General features: G+C 36.0%; 1 protein-coding gene across 2 annotated transcripts in view; it reads left to right on the plus strand.

The window, feature by feature from the left end:
- Positions 1-24607, plus strand: part of PCLO (piccolo presynaptic cytomatrix protein) — a 2606742-nt gene that overhangs the window by 1186602 nt on the left and 1395533 nt on the right. For both annotated transcript variants that reach the window (XM_044088356.1, XM_044088355.1), the window contains exon 7: positions 14060-14196. In XM_044088356.1, coding sequence (XP_043944291.1) covers positions 14060-14196 — 137 coding nt within the window. The remainder of the gene's footprint in view (positions 1-14059; positions 14197-24607) is intronic.

Consider the following 24607-nt stretch of genomic DNA (forward strand, 5'->3'; position numbering starts at 1 on the left):
GCCCATCGGGGTCTAGCACTGGACATCTGAATCCCTGAAACTTCAGTTTCTCTGTACCCCCCTTCAAGGTACGATCTTCTGCTTCTCATATCTCTGCACTTGTTTCTGCTAAAGTCACTACTGGACTCTTCTTTTCTGCTAGATATGTATGTTGACCAGCTTGTTGGTCTTCTTACTGTATCTTTTCCATGAACCCTCCTCATATTTTCTGTTTCCTCTGTTATTTTCTTCTTTTCTGCAGTCTGCTTTGTCCAGTACCTGGTCCACCCCACTTATCTTGTTGACAATATTCTATGTGCCTTTTGACCCTAGGAATTCTACCTGGACTCTGGACTTTTGAAGGTGTGTCTGTCAGTCCATTCCATTTCTGGTGGGATATTTTTATTTTTTTTTGTGCCCATTGCTTCAGCTTCTACTCTGCATAATTTCTGTAACAAAAGCTTGTGCTTCTTCCTCTGTGTAGAACACATCTTTTTCCCTTCCATCAGTTAAGATGACAGGGTAGTTAATATGTGCAAGAATTCTCTTGGCTTTCAATGTCCCCAACAAAGTAACCATCCCTTTTCTCGGTTTATGTAGTAAATTGGAATAATCCTTCACTAGTTTCACAAACCTGCCATTAATGAGTATCATGTTAAGTGGTGTGGCTTGTGTCAATTTCTTCTTTAAGTTTATAGCTGTGAAGGCTTGCTAATGTGCGTCTCTTCTCTCCTCCTCTTGCATCTCCCATTTTAACATCTCTGTCTGGATTGTTTTTGTAATCAGTCTGTAAAGTGGTGAAGACTATTTGTCTCTGATCTGTAGTAGAATTACTTGATGTTACTCACAGTAAGTGTAAACGTACTGCAACAGTGCAAGGATATTCAAAAATGTAAGAACTGCATGAAGACAGAGTACAACTTTCCAGTATATGAACCGGACAACCAATTGTTGTTTTGTGTACTTACTTATTAGCTCCAGCTGACCATTACCTGCTCCTACTGATCCTAAACTTGGGTTCCAAAAATACTCTTTAGGTAATTACGGACCTAACTAAACATCTAAGCCACTATGAGCTGTGTAAATTGCTTTATTCTTCAGTACAAATCCCACAGGAAGCACGTTCTAACATCTCTGACTTAATTAACAATCAGCTAAAACCATTTTTTAAGGAAGACTCAAAACATTTAACAGAACTTTCTAGTGATAGATGTATTAAGCCATTCTGGAGCAATAGTTTCATACCTTAGAATAAGTTGTACCTCCTTATTTCTAGATCCATTCTAAGACATTCCTTAGTGTCACAAATATTGCTCTTTCTTCTTTGATTAACAAAAATTCTAATGCTGGTAAATCCCCTTTATGGACTTCAACAAAATGCTTTGCAGCTGCACTGCTGTTATTTCTGTGATGATAGTCCTTATGCTGCTGTATCCTTATTCAACTTTATCTTGTAGTCTTACCTTTATTTGTTTCCATTTGAATACTGGGTGGGTGAACTGGTCATTGACCCTTTACAGTCATAACCCAGGTACCTCAAGAGGTCTAAAATGTACAATACAAACAATATTGTATATGAAGGCAGAGTGCACAGTTACATAGGAATACAGTTCAAAAATGCAGTCCTTACAAAGCACAATTGTTTATTGAAATAACATTTTTAACTTTATGTACGCATTTGGCAGTGGTAAAAAGCACAGTATAGTGCAGTAATATATACACAAATTAAACATCTTCTTCTGACACTACAAGATATTTAATTTGGATATTGTTACTCAATGTCTGAAAAACATTTACAAGTAGATTCAGAAACTGTGTGTTTTTTAAGGGCTTTTTAAAAGTTTCAATGGAATCTTGATTTTTTTTTTTATGTCTATCGGCAAGTGTTTCCAGGTTGCAGGTTCAAGTCCCTTCTGAATAATAGTTTTGAAAGGTAGATAAGTCATAGTCTTGTGAGTTTCTCAACTCACAAACTAACTCCTGGACTGGTAGTTTCCGTTTTTGAGGGCAATAGGCATGTTTTAGAACTGTGAAAAACAATATGCTAAGGAGAAAAATGGCCTTTTCTTCACTGTAAGACAGTTGACATTTCAAGGAGTTTGCAATGATTAAGTAAAGGAGAAGCAAGTGCTAGTAATATACAAATCTGATTCCCAACCATCTGTATTCTTTGGGAATTAAAGGTTGAGTGTAAGACCAGAAAATGAAGTATTCCAGCTTAGGTAAAGGTGTATTCTTAGTGACTGGTATGCAAGCTTTAGGGAGAGAGAGAACATGAGTTGTTTGACAAAATTGTAACTGAGCAAGGACTTTACTAAAAGTGATATCTGTATACTTTGTAAAGGAGAGGTGAGAACTGGGTGTAAATTCAGGACTAAATATAGCCTAAATATATCTCTTCAGTATATTTGGTATACTATTACCAATGAGATCAGTTACAAGAATGGGGGGAATATTAGGTACCATCCTTTGTGTAGAAAAGGTCTTAACATTTGTCTTGTGGTTAGTAAGCAATCTGTTTGAGTGGGACCATTTGCATAATTGTGTGAATCCTTTTCTAGCTTGCTTTTGAAGTTGTTATGGTTAGTTGGTTAATTCTAGGTTGTAGAAGTATATCATCTGCATGTATAACTAGAGTGAGGTGTGCTAGTTCAAAGGGCGGGCAGGTCATTAACAAATAAGGAGAGTAGTAGTGGTCCCAGAACTGGGCCTTGAACCTATATTGAGTAGTCCCTTAGTGGACAATGTATTATTGAAACAAACTTGGAAGGATCTCTTCTGTGGATAGCTTCTGAATCATTGGACTATGTTGCCATTGAAGTTTAGTCTTTGTAGTTTCTTGAGTAGGTTGTAATGGTTTATGTTATCAAAGGCTCTGGCCATATCTATAAACAAACCCTTTAATGATTTGCCCTTCATTCAGGTTAAAGTAAGTACTGTCTGTTGTGGGTTAGTACTGTAAAAGTACTGAAGGCATTTTAGAAGCTATGCTGTACATCACACAACAATCCATAGCTTTTAACATTTTTCTAGCTTTATAAAACATTGAACAATTCAGGTAATTTCATACATCACCATAGTAGATGGATGTGAAAACGTATTTTCCAGTGATAATACATTCAGCTTCTGTAGAACCATATTGATGTGTACTGCACTTTCCACATCTTTGCAAACCTAATATCCGTATCTGTATAAGCATACGTTTTATTGAACAAAAGTAACTGTAAGTTTTCATGTCAGACATTTACAATTAATTTAGGAAATTAAATCCATCTGAGGCAGTACCTCATTAAATATGTGGAATGATAGCATATTCCAGTATTTCTTAACTAGTGAAATTACTCAAGTTTTGGTAGCACAAAAAAAAAAAAAAAAACATGAACAGCATAATGCCGAATGCTGTTTCCCATAGGAAATCATTGTCAGTGCACTTTCTAAGTGTACACCAACAGTGATTCACTTAAAACAAGTAAAACATTTTTTTTTTTTGCCCGTTACGGTTTTGGGTAATTTTTTTCATGCTTTCATTACGTCGACTATCAGGAAGTCAGCATTTCATAGTAGAACCACTAATGAATTTATTTAAACTAAATATCTGTGCACCTGTACTTAACCCTGTTGCAACTGTCACACCTCTTAGAAACTAAACTGTACCATGTGACAGGCATGATTTATTCATTACATTGGCAGCTGAAGTGACAGAATACTGAAAGACCTACATTCCAGCACATAATTCTAGGAATTACCCTCGACCAGTCTGAATTTTGATACCTTTCTATAATGTAACATTCAAGATGAATGTCTCATTCTTATAAAAATATTGCAAACATGCTCCAATCTGTGGCCATAACAAAAATTCTGCCAGGATCTGAATATCTGACATCCCTGCTAACACCTCTCAACATCTGAATATTAAAAATCATAGCATATGGTCAAAAAAGAGGAGTCCCTTCTTACTTTTCAAAGGAGAAGGCATTCAAATGCTAGACCATACATATAGCTGCTGATAGGAAGCTTTTGTGTAAGCTTTGTTCATTACTTAAGCATGTTTGTACCCTTAAACACATCTAACTTTTATAACAATTTAGGGAGAGCGGGGCTAAGTCTGAGGACACTGATTATAGCAGTTGAGAGGTATGCCCCTGGTGGGTTGCACCCATATGGCTTCCTTACTAAATACATCAATGTGATGTTGGCTGCTAAGTCTTAAATAAATAAAGAACAAGTCCATGTTGTATGAGCTTTAGTTTTCCTCACACCTCATAGAAACATTTTAATGAATATGCTAAATAAAATAAAAACAGCAGTGCAACAGATAATGAGGCAAAACCTAACACACAGCTGTGGAATATTATTTCAGTAGTAAATCCTCCTTATATTCCTTTAAAACAGCCAAAGCCTGGAATTCTCTTTCACAGCATATTGTAACTAATCCTGAAATTCACAATTTCAAACATCTACTAAAAGAATATTTCTCTAAACAATGGTTATAGTGTTGCACATCTCCAGGCTAATCCCGCTTCTCTCTACACTCACCTGTTCTCTTTCTCTCAGTAGGCTACCTTGCAGCACTACATCACGAGTTTGAACTCTGTCCTATGAGATTACCACCCCCTATTTCCTGCTCAAAACTGTTAAACAAAAAAGAAAAGTGTTAAGTATTATACCTGAATATTGATTACTGTATATTTGTTTAGGGTGTATTTTTAACTATGTAAGTAATGCTTAGTTTTATTTTCATCATATCTCTGTAACTCTTTATGTAATTTATTCTACAATTCTTAGGGTGGTACCCTAAGTACAAGTAATGCTTTGTTTCTAGCTTTGTTTTTCATCATGTCTCCATAAATCATTTGTAATGTATTTCTGGAGCTTTTCTTCCTGGGTCTCAGATGAAAATGGACTCATGGCAAAGTCGGACACTACTCGGTAAACAAATGTAAAATAAATAAAATAAATAAATGCGGACTCTTGCTTTATAGAAGAACAGTGACAGACCTAGTTTAGTATTTGACCTCCTTTTATTTTTTTATGTCTCCAGCCTGATATCTTAGTTGTTTAGGTGCAGAATTACCAGCTGGTAGATTTGGGTTCTATACCTGACTGGGGAACAACAGGGCAGTAACAGTATATCTGCACGGAAAAAAAGACTAACAATCTACTTTGTTATAGAGTCAGTGTGAGCTGATTTTGACTCGGGGACTTGTGCTTGCTTTATTTTTAAGTAAGCAGAATATATCTATAGTAAATATTTAAATCACTGCAGTTTTTTTCAGTGCCAGAAAAAATCTTGCACTTTGGCTAGAAAGCTAGCAACCTGAGAAAAAAATATATTTCTCTCTAAAGGAAAATAAAAAAGATTATGACTAATTACAGCTAATCCACATTATAGTAATAACTGCAAGCTATTAATTATTCAAAGCATCCCCTTATTTAACTGCTTGTAAGGGCAATGCTAATTTTCTTCATTTTTTGTTCGTAATTATCCTTGCAATGTTTTTTTTTTTTTCAGTTTTGGCAGACCTCCTAGATTTATTTTCAGACCTCACACATCCTATAAAATGTATTCTGTAAAGACACAGCAGATCAGTCACTTTACTGCTGTTGATGTTTCATAAACCTCTCCTCTTCTCATTCCGGATATCTCTTGTGAAAGGCCCATGTTAATGATAGTGTTATTTCATTGCTACATAGTGCATGTATGGCTGTGATTCCATTTGTAAACTGTTATTTAAGTGTGCAATGTGCACTGCATAATAATTCACTTTTTCATTCAATTTCCTTACCGACATAGTGAGTTGAAGTCTGTCTTAATAAACAGTAGGTATACTATATATACCCTTATTACCACTGCCCACAGCATCCCAGAACTCCTTGCTCTTACCCAAGACTCTTTTATATCCGTTGAAACCTGAGTCACTAATAATCAACTAATCCTAAATCCAAAAAAAACTAAACTTTTACTTTTCCTTCCTAAAACACTGGCAACACACAAATACACTTTATTACCTCCCTCAACAATATCACTATTAGACTAGAACCCCATACTAAATTACTTGGTGTTATAATTGATGTTGATTTAAAATTTGACGTACATATCCATCATTGCATAAAAAAACAAAAAAACACCAGAAACGGTCTCCAGTACCATAACCACAAACTGCTGTAAACCCTCCATGGCCCTGTCTCTCCTATTCCTGTCTTTTGTATGCAGCTCCATTTTTTATTAACCTTCAGTTTCCACTTCTCTCTAAACTAGAGCAAATATGCAATAAAACAGCTAGATTCGCCTCTAATCTCCCTTATAAATCCTAGCATTGCCTCACCCTTAAATCATTACAATGGCCTGAATTCCCTAAACAATTGTTTCTTTCTCAACTGTATATCACACACTCAGTTCTTTATAATCCCACTTCCTGTCCCTCCATCTCTAATAATTTTCTGTATATAACCTCCAATGTCAACTTTGTACATCTGACAAACATCTTCTTGACATTTACAAACAGTCAAAAAATATCAGTAAGTCCCTATATAAATACTTTGTAGTTCACACCTGGAACTCCCTTCCACTTAAAATAAGAAGTATACCCCGTAAGTTCCATTTCAAACTTCAACGCAGACACTACCATCTTAAGACCTGGTCCTGCCCTTGCCAAGCTCCGACATGATCTCTAGCTGATTTCTTCCTAAATTTTACTTTTGTTTACTTAAAGTTTTTCTCTCTTTTTATCTGCCTTTCTTTCTAGCTCTTTTTTACAGTATATCTGCAATCAGGTTCTTGTAAATATGCATACTCTTGGATTATCCTGCCCCTAGTGTATTGTATTTTTTGAAACTTATATATAAATATATTGTCTTTGTTGATTTCATTTTATGTAAATGATTCTTGTCAATATTACTATTGTAATTTTTAGTCTTTGCATTAATTATTGTTTTTTGGCATGTCTGTAATTGTAATTGGAGCTTTTCTCCTCAGGTCTCTACTGTAAATGGGCCTTTGGCTCAGTTGGACCAACCCGGTTAACATATGACAATAAATAAATAAATCCAAAAATAAAATAAGGCAGGAAGCAGTCGTGGATGGGATAGTATCACATCACAGTGTATAAGCACTACTGAAAACATACGCACTTAAGTGCAGCTATATGGGTATAGGTATGACACACAGACTCCCCAGAGAGGGCACAACAGTCATGAACCTGAACAGCTAAACCAAATGCTGGAAGCCAGCGACACTTGCCCACTGTGCTACCCACTACCAAGATGCAGTTTCAGTTTTAAACGCCAAAGGAATATTTCTAGGATGCTTCTCATAGATTGGGATATTTTTTTATAATAAATTTATAAGTGTTTTAATCAGTACAGTGTAGATGCCGGAAAAAGATCACAATTTCCACTTAATGTACTCACAAACAAAACAGTACCATTTAACATATATCAGTCAAGTTGTAGTTATATTTTCTATGTAGTATTTGGATCCAGTTTAATTTTGTGATAAACACACAGATACACTCTTAGAAGTATATATCATGTACAAATATATGTATGTATATAAATGCATATGCACACACACATATATATATATATATATATATATATATATATATATATATATGTGTATATATATATATATATATATATATGTGTGTGTATATATATATATATATGTGTGTGTGTATATATATATATATATATATATATATATATATATATATATATATATATATATATATATGGGTCTACTTTGTTTCATTGAATCTCATTTCACTGAATTTCATTTCACCCCTACCACATCGCTGAAAACACAAATAACTGAAAACTCATTTCACTGAATCTCAGGTCACTGAACTGCAGTTAGTATATATGGCACTGTGTAGAGTACTGTAAGGCAAGTAAAAGGTATATGCTCTTTTCCCCACTGTAGTGCGATCCTGGTTTTAATATATATAGTTGGGGGGAACAGCCCCCACATTGGGGGTTTGGGGTTGTGGCCCCCCATTTATTCTAAGTGCATATTCTCTTCTGGAGAGAGTTAGTCATTGCTGTTGTAACTACATATGTCTATTGTTTATAATGCATTGTTTTGAAGTTTTTGGTAAAATACAGTATAAAACAAACAAGGTATATACACTAACTCCAGGATCGCATTACAGTGGGGAAAAGGGCATATACCTTTTACTTGCCTTACAGTACTCTACACAGTGCCATATATACTAAGTTCAGTTCAGTGAAATGAGATTCATTGAAATGAGTTTTCAGCAATTTGTGTTTTCACGATGTGGTCGGATTGAAATGAAATTCAGTGAAATGAGATTCAACGAAACAAAGTAGACCCATATATATAAATATATATTCATTTCACCGACACCAAAATACCTAAAGCTCAAAACACAGAAAACTCATTTGATCGAAACTCATAACATCGACCCATGAAATTCAAAACATTATGCCCTTTCCCCACTGTAGCGCGACCCTGGAGTTAGAATAAATAGATGGGGGGGTGTTGGGGGTACAGCCCTCCACATTGGGGGGTGTGGGGGTTGGAGCCTCCCACATTATTTAGATAAATATTGTCATTTCTGTTATAACTATCCACGTGTAAGTTTAAAACCTGTTATGTATGTGGGAGGCTTCGCCAACCACACACCCCCATACTGGGGGGCGGTGCCCCCCCCATCTATTTATTCTAACTCCAGGTCACGCGACAGGGGAAAGGGCATAATGCTTTGAATTTCATGTGTCAATGTTATGAGTTTTGATCAAATGAGTTTTCGGTGTTTTGAGCTTTAGGTGTTTCGGTCTCTCTGAAAAGATTGTCGATCATGTGAATTAGACCCATATATATATATATATATGTGTATATGTGTATGTGTATGTGTGTGTGTGTGTGTGTGTGTGTGTGTGTGTGTGTGTGTGAGATATAGAACTATAGGACACAAGAATCTTCCATCCTCAGAGAATCTTATTTGCATCTCTGTAGTCAAACTTTTGGATTAATGACTATCCTGTAGCGTAGAATTCTGTGAAAGTTAGATATACTAAATTGCAATGAAACAAAAACAAGCTGTCAATACAGGGGGGCATACTAAGCTGCATGTCAGATTAACCCCTGAGTTTTTTTTTTTTAAATTGGCATTAGGCATTAATACTTGCATTTGTTATTATCTGACCATTCTTTCCATGATGTAGCAATAAGTCATTGCTGAATTCAAGTGCACTAAGGGTAAGTGTAGAATACTGGGTAACATGCATTTCTTGGAAGAGAAAGCATGTAAGTGTTATTCAGGGGAATACGAAATAACACTAAAACGGTGCTATCTAAGTAATCTCTTTTACTTGTGGTACAGTGATCAAACTGTTAGTATATTCATGTGAGTATATACATTATATATATAAAGTCATAAATGGCATTTTCCCCATTGTAGTGTGACCCTGGAGATAGTATATAAAGTAAGGGGGTGTGTGGAGGGCACGGGGGCAAAGCCCCCCACATATCTTGGTTATATATTCTCTTTTTGGAAATAGTTATTTATTGCACGTGTAAGAATCACTGTGTATAGTTTAAATTGTTTATAATAGGTGGGGGGCTGTGCCCCCCAAACCCCCCCTTACTTTATATACTAACTCCAGGGTCACACTTCAGTGGGGAAAAGGGCATTTATGACTTTCATAGAAATGGTTTTCACTGAAGTGAACTTTCAGTGAAGTGGTCCTAGTAATTTAATTTTCAGTCAATTGAGTTTTCAATCAACCGCAGTAGACCCGTATATATACATATATATATATATATATATATATATATATATATATATATATATATATATATAGTATCCGGACACATGCTCTACTAGCAGATGTCCGAATCACAAAACATGGAACACACATACAAGAAAGAGCTTAACATCGACAAGCGCTTCCGTGTATGTGTGCCTGTTTCGTAGATCAGACTATAGTGCAGGTAAGGGAAAATTCCCTACTGTAGTGCAATCTTGGAGTGAGAATAATAAATTAAGGGGGGTGTGGGGGCAAAGCCCCCCTGCAGAAATGTAGATTTTTGCTACACATACACAGAAGCGTTTTTCACTGTTAAGCGCTTTCGTGTATGTGTGTTCGATGTTTTGTGATTCGGACATATTCTAGTCGAGCATGCATCCTAGACCCATATATATATATATATATATATATATATATATATATATATATATATATATATATAGGTTCTGAGAAGTTGATCAATCATGGCTAAGATTAACCTCTGTATTGTCAACAACTTTGGTTGCCAATGCAGCTGGTCAGCCGTTGTGCAATAAAAGATAATCCACAGTGGAGGCGAATGCGTTTCTTCATCAGGGATTGTGTGGTCTCAGAGTTAGGAGTGCATATTCCAAACAGTAACTGCGGAGCACACGCAGAAGGTGTTGATACATTGCTGTTCAGTGTTAATGGGGATATACCTGTACACATGCACACACACACATATATATATATATATATATATATATATATATATTTATGTATCTGTATGTATGTACATGGGTCCCCTTCGAATTGTCGACATTTCACAATGTCAACATTCATATGGCCGAGACCATATGATTGACATTTGAAAAGTTAACCATGGGAAACCGGCATCTCCCTATGGTGCGAAATGAAAAGATTTCCACTTCTGCACTGTAGTGCGATCTCGGAGTTGGTATATTTATGTTTTCGGGGGGGTGAGGGGGCACAGCGTTAAGGTAATTTTTTTTTATGTTCTACCTGTATGGTCGACATTTCAAATGTCGATCATATGGTCTGGGCGATATGAATTTCGACATTCTGAAATGTCCACTATATCAAGTAGACCCATGTACATATACATACTATATATATATATATATATATATATATATATATATATATATACATACACACACACAGACACATGCACACATACATGCACCCACACGAGTAAGTAGCAGAGGTCTGCATCTTGTAAAAAAGCTTTCAATATATAGTAATGACTTAGTATTTCCTGGTTTTTTTTTTTTTTTTTTTGTTAATTATGTCAGTAAAATTTTCAAAGCATCAGGATTATTCCTTCTTACAACAACCATTTTGCCATTCCAAAAGTGAGCTAATAATACTATAATGGTCATTACACTAAGCTCAGTCTTATCCAGCAGAAATCTTGTATTTATGCAGCAAGACGTGCCACATATAAATTTATGCAAGCATGTTTGTAGGGCAAGGATAATGTGAAGTTTAATTAAGTTATGCCATGTTAGTTAGATAAGTACTATTGTAGTTTCTCATCATAAAATGAATTTAATAGACTATCAGTGTGAAGTTTCAGAATTAGTATATATGTGTGTGCCTATGCACCCCCCCCACACACACACGCGTATATGAATGCAGTCCTCAGTGCCTGCTTCATCAGTTTCACGAGTGCACCTGGTAGTATAGCCACATTTAATACCACAAGCTGTCTCAGAATTATAAGATATTTTCCCTTACACTGTGCTTGGATTTGTTTTCTATGACTGACACTGTAATGAGGCATAAGGGGATGCTACAATCCTTGGTATATCCTTTGGATCCTATTTTAAAACTGAAGTTCCCATCTACCACACATGAATGCAGCTCAGGTTGATGTAGATGATCCCATAGCAATCCCCGATAAGAGTTGAAATGCTTTATCTATATATACATATTTACACAAGAAACGTACTTACACTGTTAGATGCATGCACTACTATATCACATATATTTTTCTTTTCATCTCTCCACCCCATTTGCCTTAAGCAAGAGCATATTTTTTATTGTTTCACTCTGTATCTATTGTTTATTATATGATACCTCAGAATATTTCCTATTCTACATAAACCAAAAACATGTAAACAAAATCCTATCAATACTTTTAACTTCTTTTTATAATCCTTTTCATACATTGTGTACAGAATCATTTCTGTACTTACATTTTTATTAAATGTCCCCGATATTCCATAACCAGAATCTCTTATTCTTTTCCAAGTCTAAAAAGAATGCCTAAACTGCTTCATGCTGTTCAAATAAACATAACCTTTTAGCAACTCTGTGATTATTTATTAGTCATTTAACTGGGATTTTTTGAAATATGTCCTCCATAAAAAAAAATCCCCCATTTCAAATTTTTTGTATAACAGTTCTGTCACATACATATCCTTTTTTCTATTCTTCAGAAGTTCTTCTTCCTTGAGAGTTTTCTACCTATAAACAAAATAACATTCTTGAATAATTTTTTTTATACAATATGTTCTCTGTGTTATCTTTTCTTTCACCCTTTAATTTCCAAAGCGATATTTTTATTTTACAGTCAAATAAATAAATCTAATGAAGCTCAAAAAAGAAATTAAGGTAATCAGTTCTATCCTTCATATTATAAACAACTCCTTTTTTAATCTAGGTTCCTAGAAAAAAAATTAATTCATATCTGGCACTATGTTTTTGTTTACTTATCAATAAATTATACACATTTCCGCTGTTAATTTGTTATTCCTATTGACAAGCTATTTTTCAAATATATTGTTTCTATGTGATATTCTGGAAGTTAACTCTAAATGCTATTAATTTCTTCATCTTAATATCTTATCCCCTTTAACCACAACAGTTTGTATTCCAATCTGAAAAATATACACTCCCTGCATGTATCCACATACTAAATCCTTTCTTTTATTTATTTATTTTTTATTTATTTAACATTTGTTTGCTGGAAAGTCCAACTAGGACAGAGCCCATTTTCAGCAGAGGCCAGGGGAGAAATAATCCAGATGCATGTCTTTGGAATGTAGGAGGCAGTCGGAGCACATGGAGGAAACCTACGAGAATGCAAGGAGGACATACAGCCTCCGCATTGAAGGCACCCCAGCCGAGAATCAAACCAGAGAATCTCTTGTTATGAAGCAACAAAGCTAACTGCTGCACCACTGTGCTGCCTATTCTTTAACATCAGATCTCTTTTCATTAACTGACATTCTATTTTATTAATTACCTGTCACATCCAGACCTTTTCCCTAGTAACTAAAAAACACATCATCTGTGTATGATATAACAACTCCTGCAAAAAAAAAAAAAAAAAAAAAAATCTGTGCATGATATAACAACTCCAGCAACCACTTTCCTTCCTTTATTTATCACTGTTCTACAGTTTTCAAGACTGAAAATACTCCCATCTGTGGTGCAGGACTGTCTTATTTCATTTCTGTGCATATCATCATCCCAAAATACCTAGTAAGTTATGGAATCACACACAAAACCTTTTGTACTGATTTACATAATTTTATTTTCTACCCATGGCCATAGCTGTTAGTTATTCCCCAAGTCGGTTCATGACCAGCACTGTGAAAATCTTTAGTGATATCAAATAGAATAAGGGAATTCCAATGGTCAAATTCCCATTAGTCCATATGAATAAAACCTCAGATCTCCCCTGGTCAGCAAAAATGAAATAAAATAACCATATCCAATTTGGGTTAACTTAGGAAGTTAGTTTTATTTTCATCATATCTCTGTAAATCTTTATGTAATGTTTTCTACAATTCTTAGGGTGTACCATAAGTACAAGTAATGCTTTGTTTCTAGCTTTGTTTTTCATCACGTCCCTGTAAATCATTTGTAATATATTTCTGGAGCTTTTCTTTCTGGGTCTCAGTTGAAAATGGGCTCATGGAAGCTTAGGAAGATGTAATCTTATATAAGGACATCTATTGCACACTGTATGCACATTTATTTAGAGACAGATCTTACATCACTTATTACTGAATGCCAGCTCACAGAATATTTTTGGTGGAGGTATGTGCCATGATTAATGTTTTCTGCGTGAATAATGACAAGTAAATGTTTTTATTTTATGACAAAGTCTGTTGATCTCATTTCCTGTCCCTGCTGTTCAGATCTGCTTATTCTGATTTCAGTTGTTAAATTTACTTATTCTGATTTCAGGATTGCTCAATCTGTATGGACAGTGACTGGATGTTTTGCATGTTGTATTGTATTATGCTTTGCATATTTATGGCATTCCTTGTCATGGTCAAAACCATTTATGTTTCCTTGATTTTCAAAGCCTATCACCTTCGTCGTGAAGAAACAGATTGGTTTGACAAGCCTCGGGAGTCTCACTTGGAAAACGGTCATGGATTTGATGGAAAACTTGCTGACAAATTCTCTCATGGTAAACAGTGTCATCAACCACAGGGAGAAGTAAGACATATTAACTTACCTTCTATTTATTGTAAGCAACTTTAACTGAACAAACCCATTATCATTATGTACTGACATAGAGATATTGTACGCGGTTTCCATTCACTGGAAGGTAAAAATGTCTAAATGACTGGAAATTCGCAGAAAAATCAGGAAAGGTGGGTGCTTGAATCAGGACAAAAAACAAAAGCTTATTTTGTACTAACATACTGGCACTGTGATTTCATTATTGTAAAAACAGAGAGCATTTATTGCAAACATAAAAGCTTATTCTGTACTGGCATACTGGCACTGTGATTTCATTATTGTAAAAACAGAGAGCATTTATTGCAATACTATATGATGATAAATTATTATACACAGCCATATTTGTCAGTTTCTAATTGATAAAGCATCGCTATCACTTTAATAGGAGATTTTCAGTGAACTGGCCAAAATGTAAATACACAAGGGTGTGAATTTTTTAAAGAGCAGTGACATTCCTTTTGGAAAAAACATTACATTTGTTGTGAGAAAAACAAAAATGAGAGTAAAACTATAATGCATAAGGTGCCCTGAAATGCTAAAATATATGAAAAGAAATTAAACTGAGTATTTGCTTTTTGCAGAAGTGTTAACATACCATATATGTAGGTAGAAACTTCACATGCATTTCTTCATAGGGCCTCTGAAGTATTCACACTGCTAGGAGTTTAATACTGAGAAGGAGATTACCAGCGTAAACAGTAGTTTCCTGCTCTACCAAATAGGATCATTTATGGTATAGATTTCTGTATGTAAATTACTAAGTTAATAATGAGCCATGCTGATGTGATACAATGCCGTTATTCAGTCGGAACTGTACTGTAACTCATCACTTTTTTCTGAAAATCACTGAGTATGAACCCAACCGATGTAGTCAGAATTTGTAACAGTTATGTGAAACAAAACCAGCAAAAAAAAAAAAAAATAGTTGAACATGAAACATAATGTAATCTAACTAAAATGGAATATGTATTTATACCACTGTGGCCGTTGAATCTGAATAAAATAGTTTCTCAAGGAAATTAAGTTTATCTTCAGTATGGGAATGAATATCTGGTTATAATGCCCTGCAGTTATATTCACTACATTTGTTAATGAATATGTATGTATTACAGTGGCTAGCAACATGTCAGTAATTTTAGTCTTTGCCTTAAGTACTTTGTTAAAGTTTCAGAAGTAAGTACCCAAGGCATGTAGTCTCAGGATAATAAAGTTATCTTCACTTACAGGAAGCCAAAATTTCAATTTACATTTTTTTATGTGTTCACAAATGTAGATTATCTCAGAAATGGAATTGCCATGTGTGGTGGTGTTGCTCTGGGTGGATAAAGAGGTTCACAGTATAATAAAATTACAGGCATTACAACTGATTCAGTCATGATACGCAATGCTTTTTACATTACATTTTAATTTGTTTCCTCTGTAGCCACTCTGCACACACATACCCATCAGCCATATCTGTTTTAGCCTAAATATTTTCTCTACCAGTCCATTTGTTCAAGATAATTGAAAATATCATGACCGACTAGGCAGTATTACTGACTTATCCCTAAATTACACTCACTTAGATATACTTAATGGAATTGAATTTATTATTACAACTATCATTTTGCATTGGGCCTTATGGTTTTATTTATTTGTGTCTTAAAAAGATTTAAATAAAACAGATATGGTACAACTTATGCCATTCTGAGATGAATCAACAAAAGAAAATGTGCCGCTCAGAAGGGATTCTGAAACACAGGTGTGCATGTGCCATAATGGACATACTCTGGGATACAACTGATAAGGGGAGTAGACTCTCCCCCACATTTTCACTATTGTTATGGGACAGAATTTTGACATTCTTTATCACTGCACACTTTTCAGTTCAATTTACTAAAAGTGGTTTAACTGAAACACAATCAAACATCAGTCACAATATATTTGTTTGGTGAAAAGGAATAGACTTTTAATGTGAGAGGAATTCTGAAACTGACATTTGTAGAAAGTTCAAGGAACAGTTCCACAAACTAAATAACAACTGGAGATATGGATATCCAAAATATTTAATAGTAGAAAAACACAGGCATAGACACTGGAACACCAAACACTCTGTTAACCCAGGTTTCGTCTACAATGATATAGACTTCTTCAGAGCAATGAACAGGATCTAAAAACCACTTAAATACACTTTCAGTTACATCAATTAAAATCAACACCTGCAGCCAATTACTTAACAACATTGTTAAAGGCAAAAACACCCCAAATGAGTTCATAAAAATAATACCATCTCATAAAAAAGAAGCCACATATACACATTATAAATGTTATATAAAAACTAATGGAAAATAATAAATAAATGAAAAATAAATGAAAGAATGCATACAAAAAACAAAATATATAAAACACCATCAAAAAGCTCTAAAACCTGTTTGGCATATGTTAAGACAAACAAGGAAAACAAAAGAAAGCAAATTAATCCTGATAAACACAAGGAAGGTTACTAAGTTAACCCAAGATGTGTCTTAACTTAAGAATGGGTGCTAAGCTGATGTTCTCATTTATACCTGGAAAATAAAGGGCATCCAACCATATTTGCCAGTTTAATTCACATATATCTAAATGGATATCCAAAATTTTCCCTTGCACATCTTTCTTAAGATGCTGAATCACACAAAATCTAAACAAGTGTCCAGGAAAAGCCTGAACATGTCTCGCTAGAGCATTGGTGACCTTACCATTTTTGATATCCAGTATATGTTCCCTGATGAATCTTGCTGTTTTGCCCACATAAAATGTGGTGCATTCCTGGCATTGTGCAACATAAACAACATTCTTCATGTAACAATCATAGTGACCAACAATTGGAATGTGATAGCAATTGATCTTAATACTTTCCCCCGTTGTTAATATATATTTACAAGTCAAACATCTCCCACACCAAAAATTCCCACACTTTTATCAATTCTATGATTGTTAAGCTCGCCATTCTTATATAAAAATTCTTTCAAAGATAAATAATAGTCCAGATACTAATACAGGTTTGAGTAGAATCAGTAAACAAGATGTTAGTATGAAATTGATATTCATCACTACGTATAACTATGATATTGAATGGTTTATTGACATGATTAAGAAAAATTGTTTTTTTTTTTTTACAATTAGATAAGCATGAGAATCATAAAATGGGGGGGGTACCTAAGTTTGTCTTTCAAAGGGATCGATCGTTTAAAGAATTGTTATATAAGAATGGTGAGCTTAACTATCATAGAATTGATAAAAAGTGTGGGAATTTTAGGTGTGGGAGATGTTTGACTTGTAAATATATATTAACAACGGGGGAAAGTATTAAAGTCAATTGTTATCACATTCCCATTGTTGGTCACTATGATTGTTACACGAAGAATGTTGTTTATGTTGCACAATGCCAGGAATGCACCATATTTTATGTGGGTAAAACAGCAAGATTCTTCAGGGAAAGAATCAGGGAACATATACTGGATATCAAAAATGGTAAGGTAACCAATGCTCTAGCGAGACATGTTCAGGCTTTTCCTGGACACTTGTTTAGATTTTGTGTGATTCAGCATCTTAAGAAAGATGTGCAAGGGAAAATCTTGGATATCCATTTTGATATATGTGAATTAAATTGCAAATACGGTTGGATGCCCTTTATTTTCCAGGTATAAATGAGAACATCAGCTTACCACCCATTCTTAAGTTAAGACACATCTTGGGTTAACTTAGTAACCTTCCCTGTGTTTTTTATCAGGATTAATTTGCTTTCTTTTGTTTTCCTTGTTTGTCTTAACATATGCCAAACAGGTTTTAGAGCTTTTTGATGGTGTTTTTTATATATTTTGTTTTTTGTATGCATTCTTTCATCATTTATCATATATTTTTCATTTATTTATTATTTTCCGTTAGTTTTTATATGACATTTATAATGTGTATATGTGGCTTATTTTTTATGAGATGGTATTATTTTTAAGAACTCATTTGGGGTGTTTTTGCTTTTAACAATGTTGTTAAGTAATTGGCTGCAGGTGTTTATTTTAATTGATGTAATTGAAAGTGTATTTAAGTGGTTTTTAGATCCTGTTCATTGTTCTGAAGAAGTCTATATCATTGTAGACGAAACCTGGGTTAACAGAGTGTTTGGTGTTCCAGTGTCTATGCCTGTGTTTTTCTGCTATTAAATATTTTGGATATTCGTATCTCCAGTTGTTATTTGTAGAAAGTTGACTGCTTGCCTTTAGCAAGAATGACCTTTCTCAAAAAAAAAAAGCCAATGAATCACCAGTTTTACTGCATTTCTGTCAATCACTGTAGCACAACTCACACAATATGCATGTATCTGATATATAACAGTTTGTACAGAAGCTCTGCAAAGTATACATGGGCAAATATGGTGTCAGCCAAGGTACATATGCCAACAACATACTATATATAATTGGACAATGTTGTATGCATCATAGGAAGCCACACACATCTCTGGGAACAGTATTTGATGCAACAGTGTGTCTGTACCAGTCCAGTGCATTTATTGTACTTTATTTCACATTTGTTAACCAGGAAAGTCCCACTGGATACAGGTCCATTTTCAGCTGAGGCCCGGGGCGATAAGCCCCATATAACAATAAGTACATGAGAGAAAATGTAAGCAAACATATAAGCAAATAAATAAGAATACATACGAGCACCCCTGAAAGAAATACATATGAGCATATATACAGTAGTTATAAACAAGTTTTTGCTGTAAGGAAATTCATATAGTACATTATATGTGATAATGACTGAAAAATACAAAAAAAATCAAATTTTTTTTTTTTTACTAGAAGATAAGTATTTTTTCTATACAATATATGTCATTGAATCTGAAAGGTACATATCATTGGATAAACAAGTATACCGGGGAAAACAGGTGATCCTTATGGAGTCCTTGCAACAGTGCAGTGGGGTGGATTAGCCAGGGGTGCAGCATGAACAAAGCCAGTTGTTTGCATAGTGGGTTTTCAGGAGTTTTTTAAATTGGGTAATAGAGGAGGTAGAAGTAATTTATGTAGACCTTAAGTATATAGCATAGATAGCCCACAGTCAGCCTATATGTTTGCTTCCTGATGTAGGGTAAGACACATATATGTGACACTGCTTTGTGGTGTGCACCACATCAGGGTGCGTCAGGGTATTTTGCTCCTCTCAGAAGTACAGCAGACTCTACCTTACAGAAGAAGAGATAAATGCAGTGTAGATGATTAGGCATGCAGTATGATGGATCTGTTTGCAGTCCAGTTCTAGACAGAAATGCAATAAAAGAAAAGAGAAGCATGCCTCCCTCAGCATGTAGGAGAGCAGTTAAATGAAAGGGCAGAATGAGAACTCAGCATACACTAGATAAGGCAAAATAATGGAGTAAACAGGGATAGAATGTGAGGCAGTAATGTAGCTAAGCAGTCAGAACAGTCATAAGAGGGGTAAATAATGAGAGGTGAAAGTGGTGGGCAGCATTTTCAGGTGGATCAAAGCAACAAAGGGACCTCAGTAAACAATGAAATAGAATTAGTATATGTGGCAGACGGGACGATATGTATGTCATATGCACACAACAAAACTGTGACAAAACAGATTTAATACAACTATAATACACAGGGGGCAATGCAGAAATGCTGTCTTATGTGGATACCAGTCTAAGACTGCAGACCTTAACCTGTCACACAAAAAGTTTAAATGAACTCACAGAAATGTTCAGTACTGGCTATGTATAATAGATCACAGAATCTCTCAAATTTTAAGGGGCTCTTAAGACCATTTTCACCTAACAAAAATTTGAATGCACTGTGGTAGGGGTCTGTGTGGCTGTGAACAACATGGGGCACAAAACCCTGACGGATGTATGAAGATAGGTGATGACTGCCAGCCTAGCCAGATAGAATTTTGTAGGTAATTCTGTCATTTGTAAATATTAATATAACCCACAGGCTTGTTCTCTTAAATGGGAAAAAAATGTGTTAAGTGTGGAACTGCAAAAATGTAATAACAGTGCACTCTGCTGTAACAAAGCTAATAAGTCAATTCTTTGATGTCAGGGCTTGGAGCCGATGTGTCTGGATGAAGGGATTCTGGCTGTTGTCTTGAGACCAGAGTTAATTGCTAGAATTTGCATGTATAAATTATTTCATTGTTCTGGCTTCCTGACCAGCTGCAAGATCAAGGGCTATTAACCTCTGAGAATTTGTTAGCCTAGGAACCAGAAAGAAATTATGTAATCTGAAACAAATCAGTGGTACTGTGTTACCAATTTAAGGACAGAAAGAATGAAAGCATTAGAGCATTTGTCTTGAGAACATCCAACATCACCAGCTCTGTCTGTGTCTAGATGTAAGTAGGAATTTAGAACTGTGTTTTCTCTTGGATATAGCTAAGAAATAGGAAGATTAGATTAGTTTGTTTTTCTGTGATGTCAGAACTTTTGCTGCTGTATTATTATAGGTTCATAGGTTTATACTAGGCTATCTGCCCTAAGGCATTTACAAGCCTAGCCCAGAGTTTTGTGGCTTACACCACCCCTTATGTTAAAAAATACTGTGCCCATTAGTTTGTTATGCCTCTGTCCAGCAGTGACACAGAGATGATTCCCGGGGTAAACCTACGATCTCCCATCCACCGGTCAAGATTTCTCTTGAACAGAGCCAGCGAGGTGCTCTGCCTCACATGGACCGGGGTTTTATTCCACAACATAGGGAGTCTCTGGGTGACAAATCTATCCCTCCAGCATGTCCTATTTATATCCGTGCTAAGGTTTAAGTCAGTTGTTCTAGTGGATCTGGTAGATTTGGATTTTTTGAGGTGGAGCATGTCCATTAATTCTGGGTTGGACATGGCCTTGTATGTCAGGCACAGGTCACCTCTGAGCAGACGGTATGCGACTGAATAGAGCTGGAGTTTCTTCAGTCTGGCAGCATATGACAGATTTTGGAGTCCCTTTATCCTTTTGGTGAGGAACTTTGGGGTCTCTCCAATTGCTGCAGGTGTCGGGTGAGATACATCCCGAATGGGGCATTGTACTCTATCATTGGTCTGATAAGTGAAGAGTACAGGGGAACAATGACCTCACTTGATCTGGATGTGAATCCCTTCATGATCAGGTGGGCAATGTAGAAGGTTTTTCTAACCACTTTAGCAATGTGAGTGTCAAAAGAAAGGCCACTGTCAACCTGGGTCCCCAGGTCCCTGATAACCTCTTCTGTGCTTAGTGGATTGCCACCTATATGGTAACTTGGGGTTACCTTGTTTTTCCCAAAGGGTATGACTATACATTTTTTGGCATTTAACTTCAGGCCATGGCTCTGGTCCCAGCTATCAGTTTCCGTGAGACCCCTCTGAAGGATATCTGTGTCCGATGTACTTTCCACTATGGCTCCCAGTTTGCAGTCATCTGCAAACTTTGTCAGCCATAGTCCTTCTATGTTATCCTGTACTTCTGAGAAGTAGATGCCGAACAACAGGGGGCCAAGGACTGAGCATTGTGGGACACCACTTGTGACCAGCTTGGAGTCTGACATGGCGCCAGCTACTCTAACCCTGTGGGTTCTGTCCTTTAGCCAGTTTGCAACCCATCTTGTGACATATGGGTTTACATTTAAGCTGGTAAGTTTCTCTATAATACCCGAGTGGGGTATTGTGTTGAAAGCTTTTGCAAGGTCAAGGTAGGCTGTATGGACTGCCTTTCCCTCATCAATGGCCTTGGTGACTGTTTTGAAGAAGTCGACCAAGTTCAAAAGGCATGATCTGCCCTTGACAAAGCCAAACTGGGTCGGGTCCAATGTCTGCAAGTCCCCTATGTCTTTGTTTATGAGCTCCATTATGATCCTCTCCATAGCTTTGCAGACCAGGCTTTTTAAGCTTATGGGGCGGTAATTACCAGGGTCCGTAGAGGCACCTGTGGAGTGGGACCACAGTTGCCGTACGCCACTCCTTGGGCACGTATCCTGTGGTAAGGCTAAGATTAAACAGCTGCCTTATGTGCGGGTTTAGTTCCTCATTGAGTTCATGTAGCACACAGCCGGGGACACCATCCGGTCCCATTGATGCTGTGTTTTTAGCTTTATTCTAAGTATTTCTCTGTGATCTCTGAACTCTTGACTAGCACTGTGTAGTAAGAAGTATTTTCTTGTGTTTTTATTATTTATTATTAAATATGTTAAACCTTATATGTTTATTGTGTACAGATAATTGAAGCTCTAAGGGTACATTGCATGTATATAGTGATACCATACCAAGTCACTCCTTGACTTGACTCCAAATAAGTCTTGACTGAGAACTAGTGCCAGCCTTCCCCAGGAGTGTCTGTGTGGTTGTATATAACTCATCTCAAAATGTGTGTTTGTCAGCTACTTGGGCAGGGACATGAAGCACTGGTTGGACAGAGAGGGTGCTGGAGGTTTTAGCTTGCCCACTAGGCTGAGATCTGGACCCTATAGCTGTGCCAGTCAGGAGTCTTATTGGAGACCTGGAGAGAAAGGGAAAAACCAGCCCCAGACTGACTGTGATCTCTGTGTGCTCTTAAGGTAAATTGTACTTTACTGTGTGTGTATTTATTATCTTTTCTCTATATGGATGCTCCTCACTGGTGTTAGTGGTGAAGATTGAGGCTTCTTGATTGCTGGGCCAGTGCACGGGCATCACAGTGATGTTCAGAGAGACATGTCAGAACTCTCAATGTATATCACAAATGCAGGCATGACTCTGGGCCATAGTAGAATTCTTCCTTCTCTAAGAGTGATGACTCTACAAAATACATAAATACAAAGAAAATATAATTGGCTTCAACAATGTGCAAAATAATTGTTGTCATTCCAAGGGGTCCCAGTATATGTCAGACTATGATGATATGCTTGATAGTCCTGCTTGTTTTCCAAAGGAAGGTCTCTATCTCTCTCTATGCAAGGTTTCCTCATACTCAATAAAGCCTCAATAGTGTTTTTTTTGGCAGAGTCTATCTAATGAATATCTCAAAATACTAAATCCAAAACAGGATCAAATTAAGGTTATCTGCTCGGTGACAGAAGTGTCATCAGCAAACTGCTCAACCCTGAGGCTCTCCTGCATGTGGAATGCATCCATGCCAGTGTAATTAATGCATTTGGCACTTCCTTCATGACTGACCTTTGTACCTGCCATGCTTTCAAACCTTGTGGCACCTGTGGTGCCGTCTCCATTTTCATTAGGGACCATATCAACTCTGAACAGATTCCATGAGACCTACAAATGGAACTTGTCGAGCTCCAAATCAGAGTAAGCAGGACCAACTGTCAGTTTATAACCTTTTACAGGACACCCTGTATGTCCCCTGACATTCATTTAAGTTTACTAAATGTATTTCATGAACTCCTTATAAACAACAACTCCATTATTTTTGGATCCTTTAACTACCCCTATGCAAAAAAGGCTGGATGCAGGATATGCCCAAAAGGTCTTAGGTTTAATAAACAAACACTGGACAAACTTCTTAACAAACCTAATCTGGTCTCTGGGAATTGGTACATATAAGTTCAGAAAGTGTGTGGGGCTTGTCCACCACATATCAGGGTGAATGGAGTCTTGCCCCCTGCAAAAACAAGTTTAAAGGAAAAAATTGATACTTGATATTCACTTTTCCCCTGTATTTTAAGTCTTTTGTTATTTTTCAGTGAGACTCTTAACATTTCGTTAGGGAGTCATTTTACTGAGGCAGAAATATCAGCAAATTTTGTTGATTACTATTTTGCTGATGTATAATGATGTATTTAGGTGTACTTTGTGGTGCAAAGTTATCAGAGGTTTATGTAAGTGATAAGTATGTGGTTGTGCGTTTGTGATTTTAGTCCGCTGAGTGGTTTATGCGTGTGCAAAGCAGGGTGATTTGTGCATATGTGTGAGTTTTTATGAATTTATATCTGTATTTACATGCCAGCAGGTGAGGGTGGCTAAGAGAATTTAGTGCAAGATCAGTGAACAGAAGGACTATGAAGTTCTTCATTTTTGCAATTGTTGTATAATCTCACAGTTAGCATATATAAAGTAGCAGAGGTGTTGTGGGGTGTAGGGAAGGAGCTTAATTTCTGGAAAAACACTTGTATAAACACAAATGTGTGTATGCAGATATATTCAACTTCTGTACTCATTGAGACATTAAATAATAGTATGCAAAATACTAGCCTCTAAATGTTTTCTTCAGAGTGCCATAGAGAAAGAAAATGTACACTGCTGATATAAGGTATGCTTCCATGTTACTGAGGCTTATATGACTGATATTTTCTTTGTCAAAGTTTTAATATTGCTGTTCAAATAACCAGAGGGTGATGTGGTGGTACATCTATCATTTTTTTATTATTTTTCATTTTGATTATTAGATGTCAGTCATTGA

The sequence above is a fragment of the Protopterus annectens genome, chromosome 11.part0 (assembly GCF_019279795.1).
Source record: "Protopterus annectens isolate FY-2018-M chromosome 11.part0, PAN1.0, whole genome shotgun sequence".
Taxonomy (NCBI): domain Eukaryota; kingdom Metazoa; phylum Chordata; order Ceratodontiformes; family Protopteridae; genus Protopterus; species Protopterus annectens.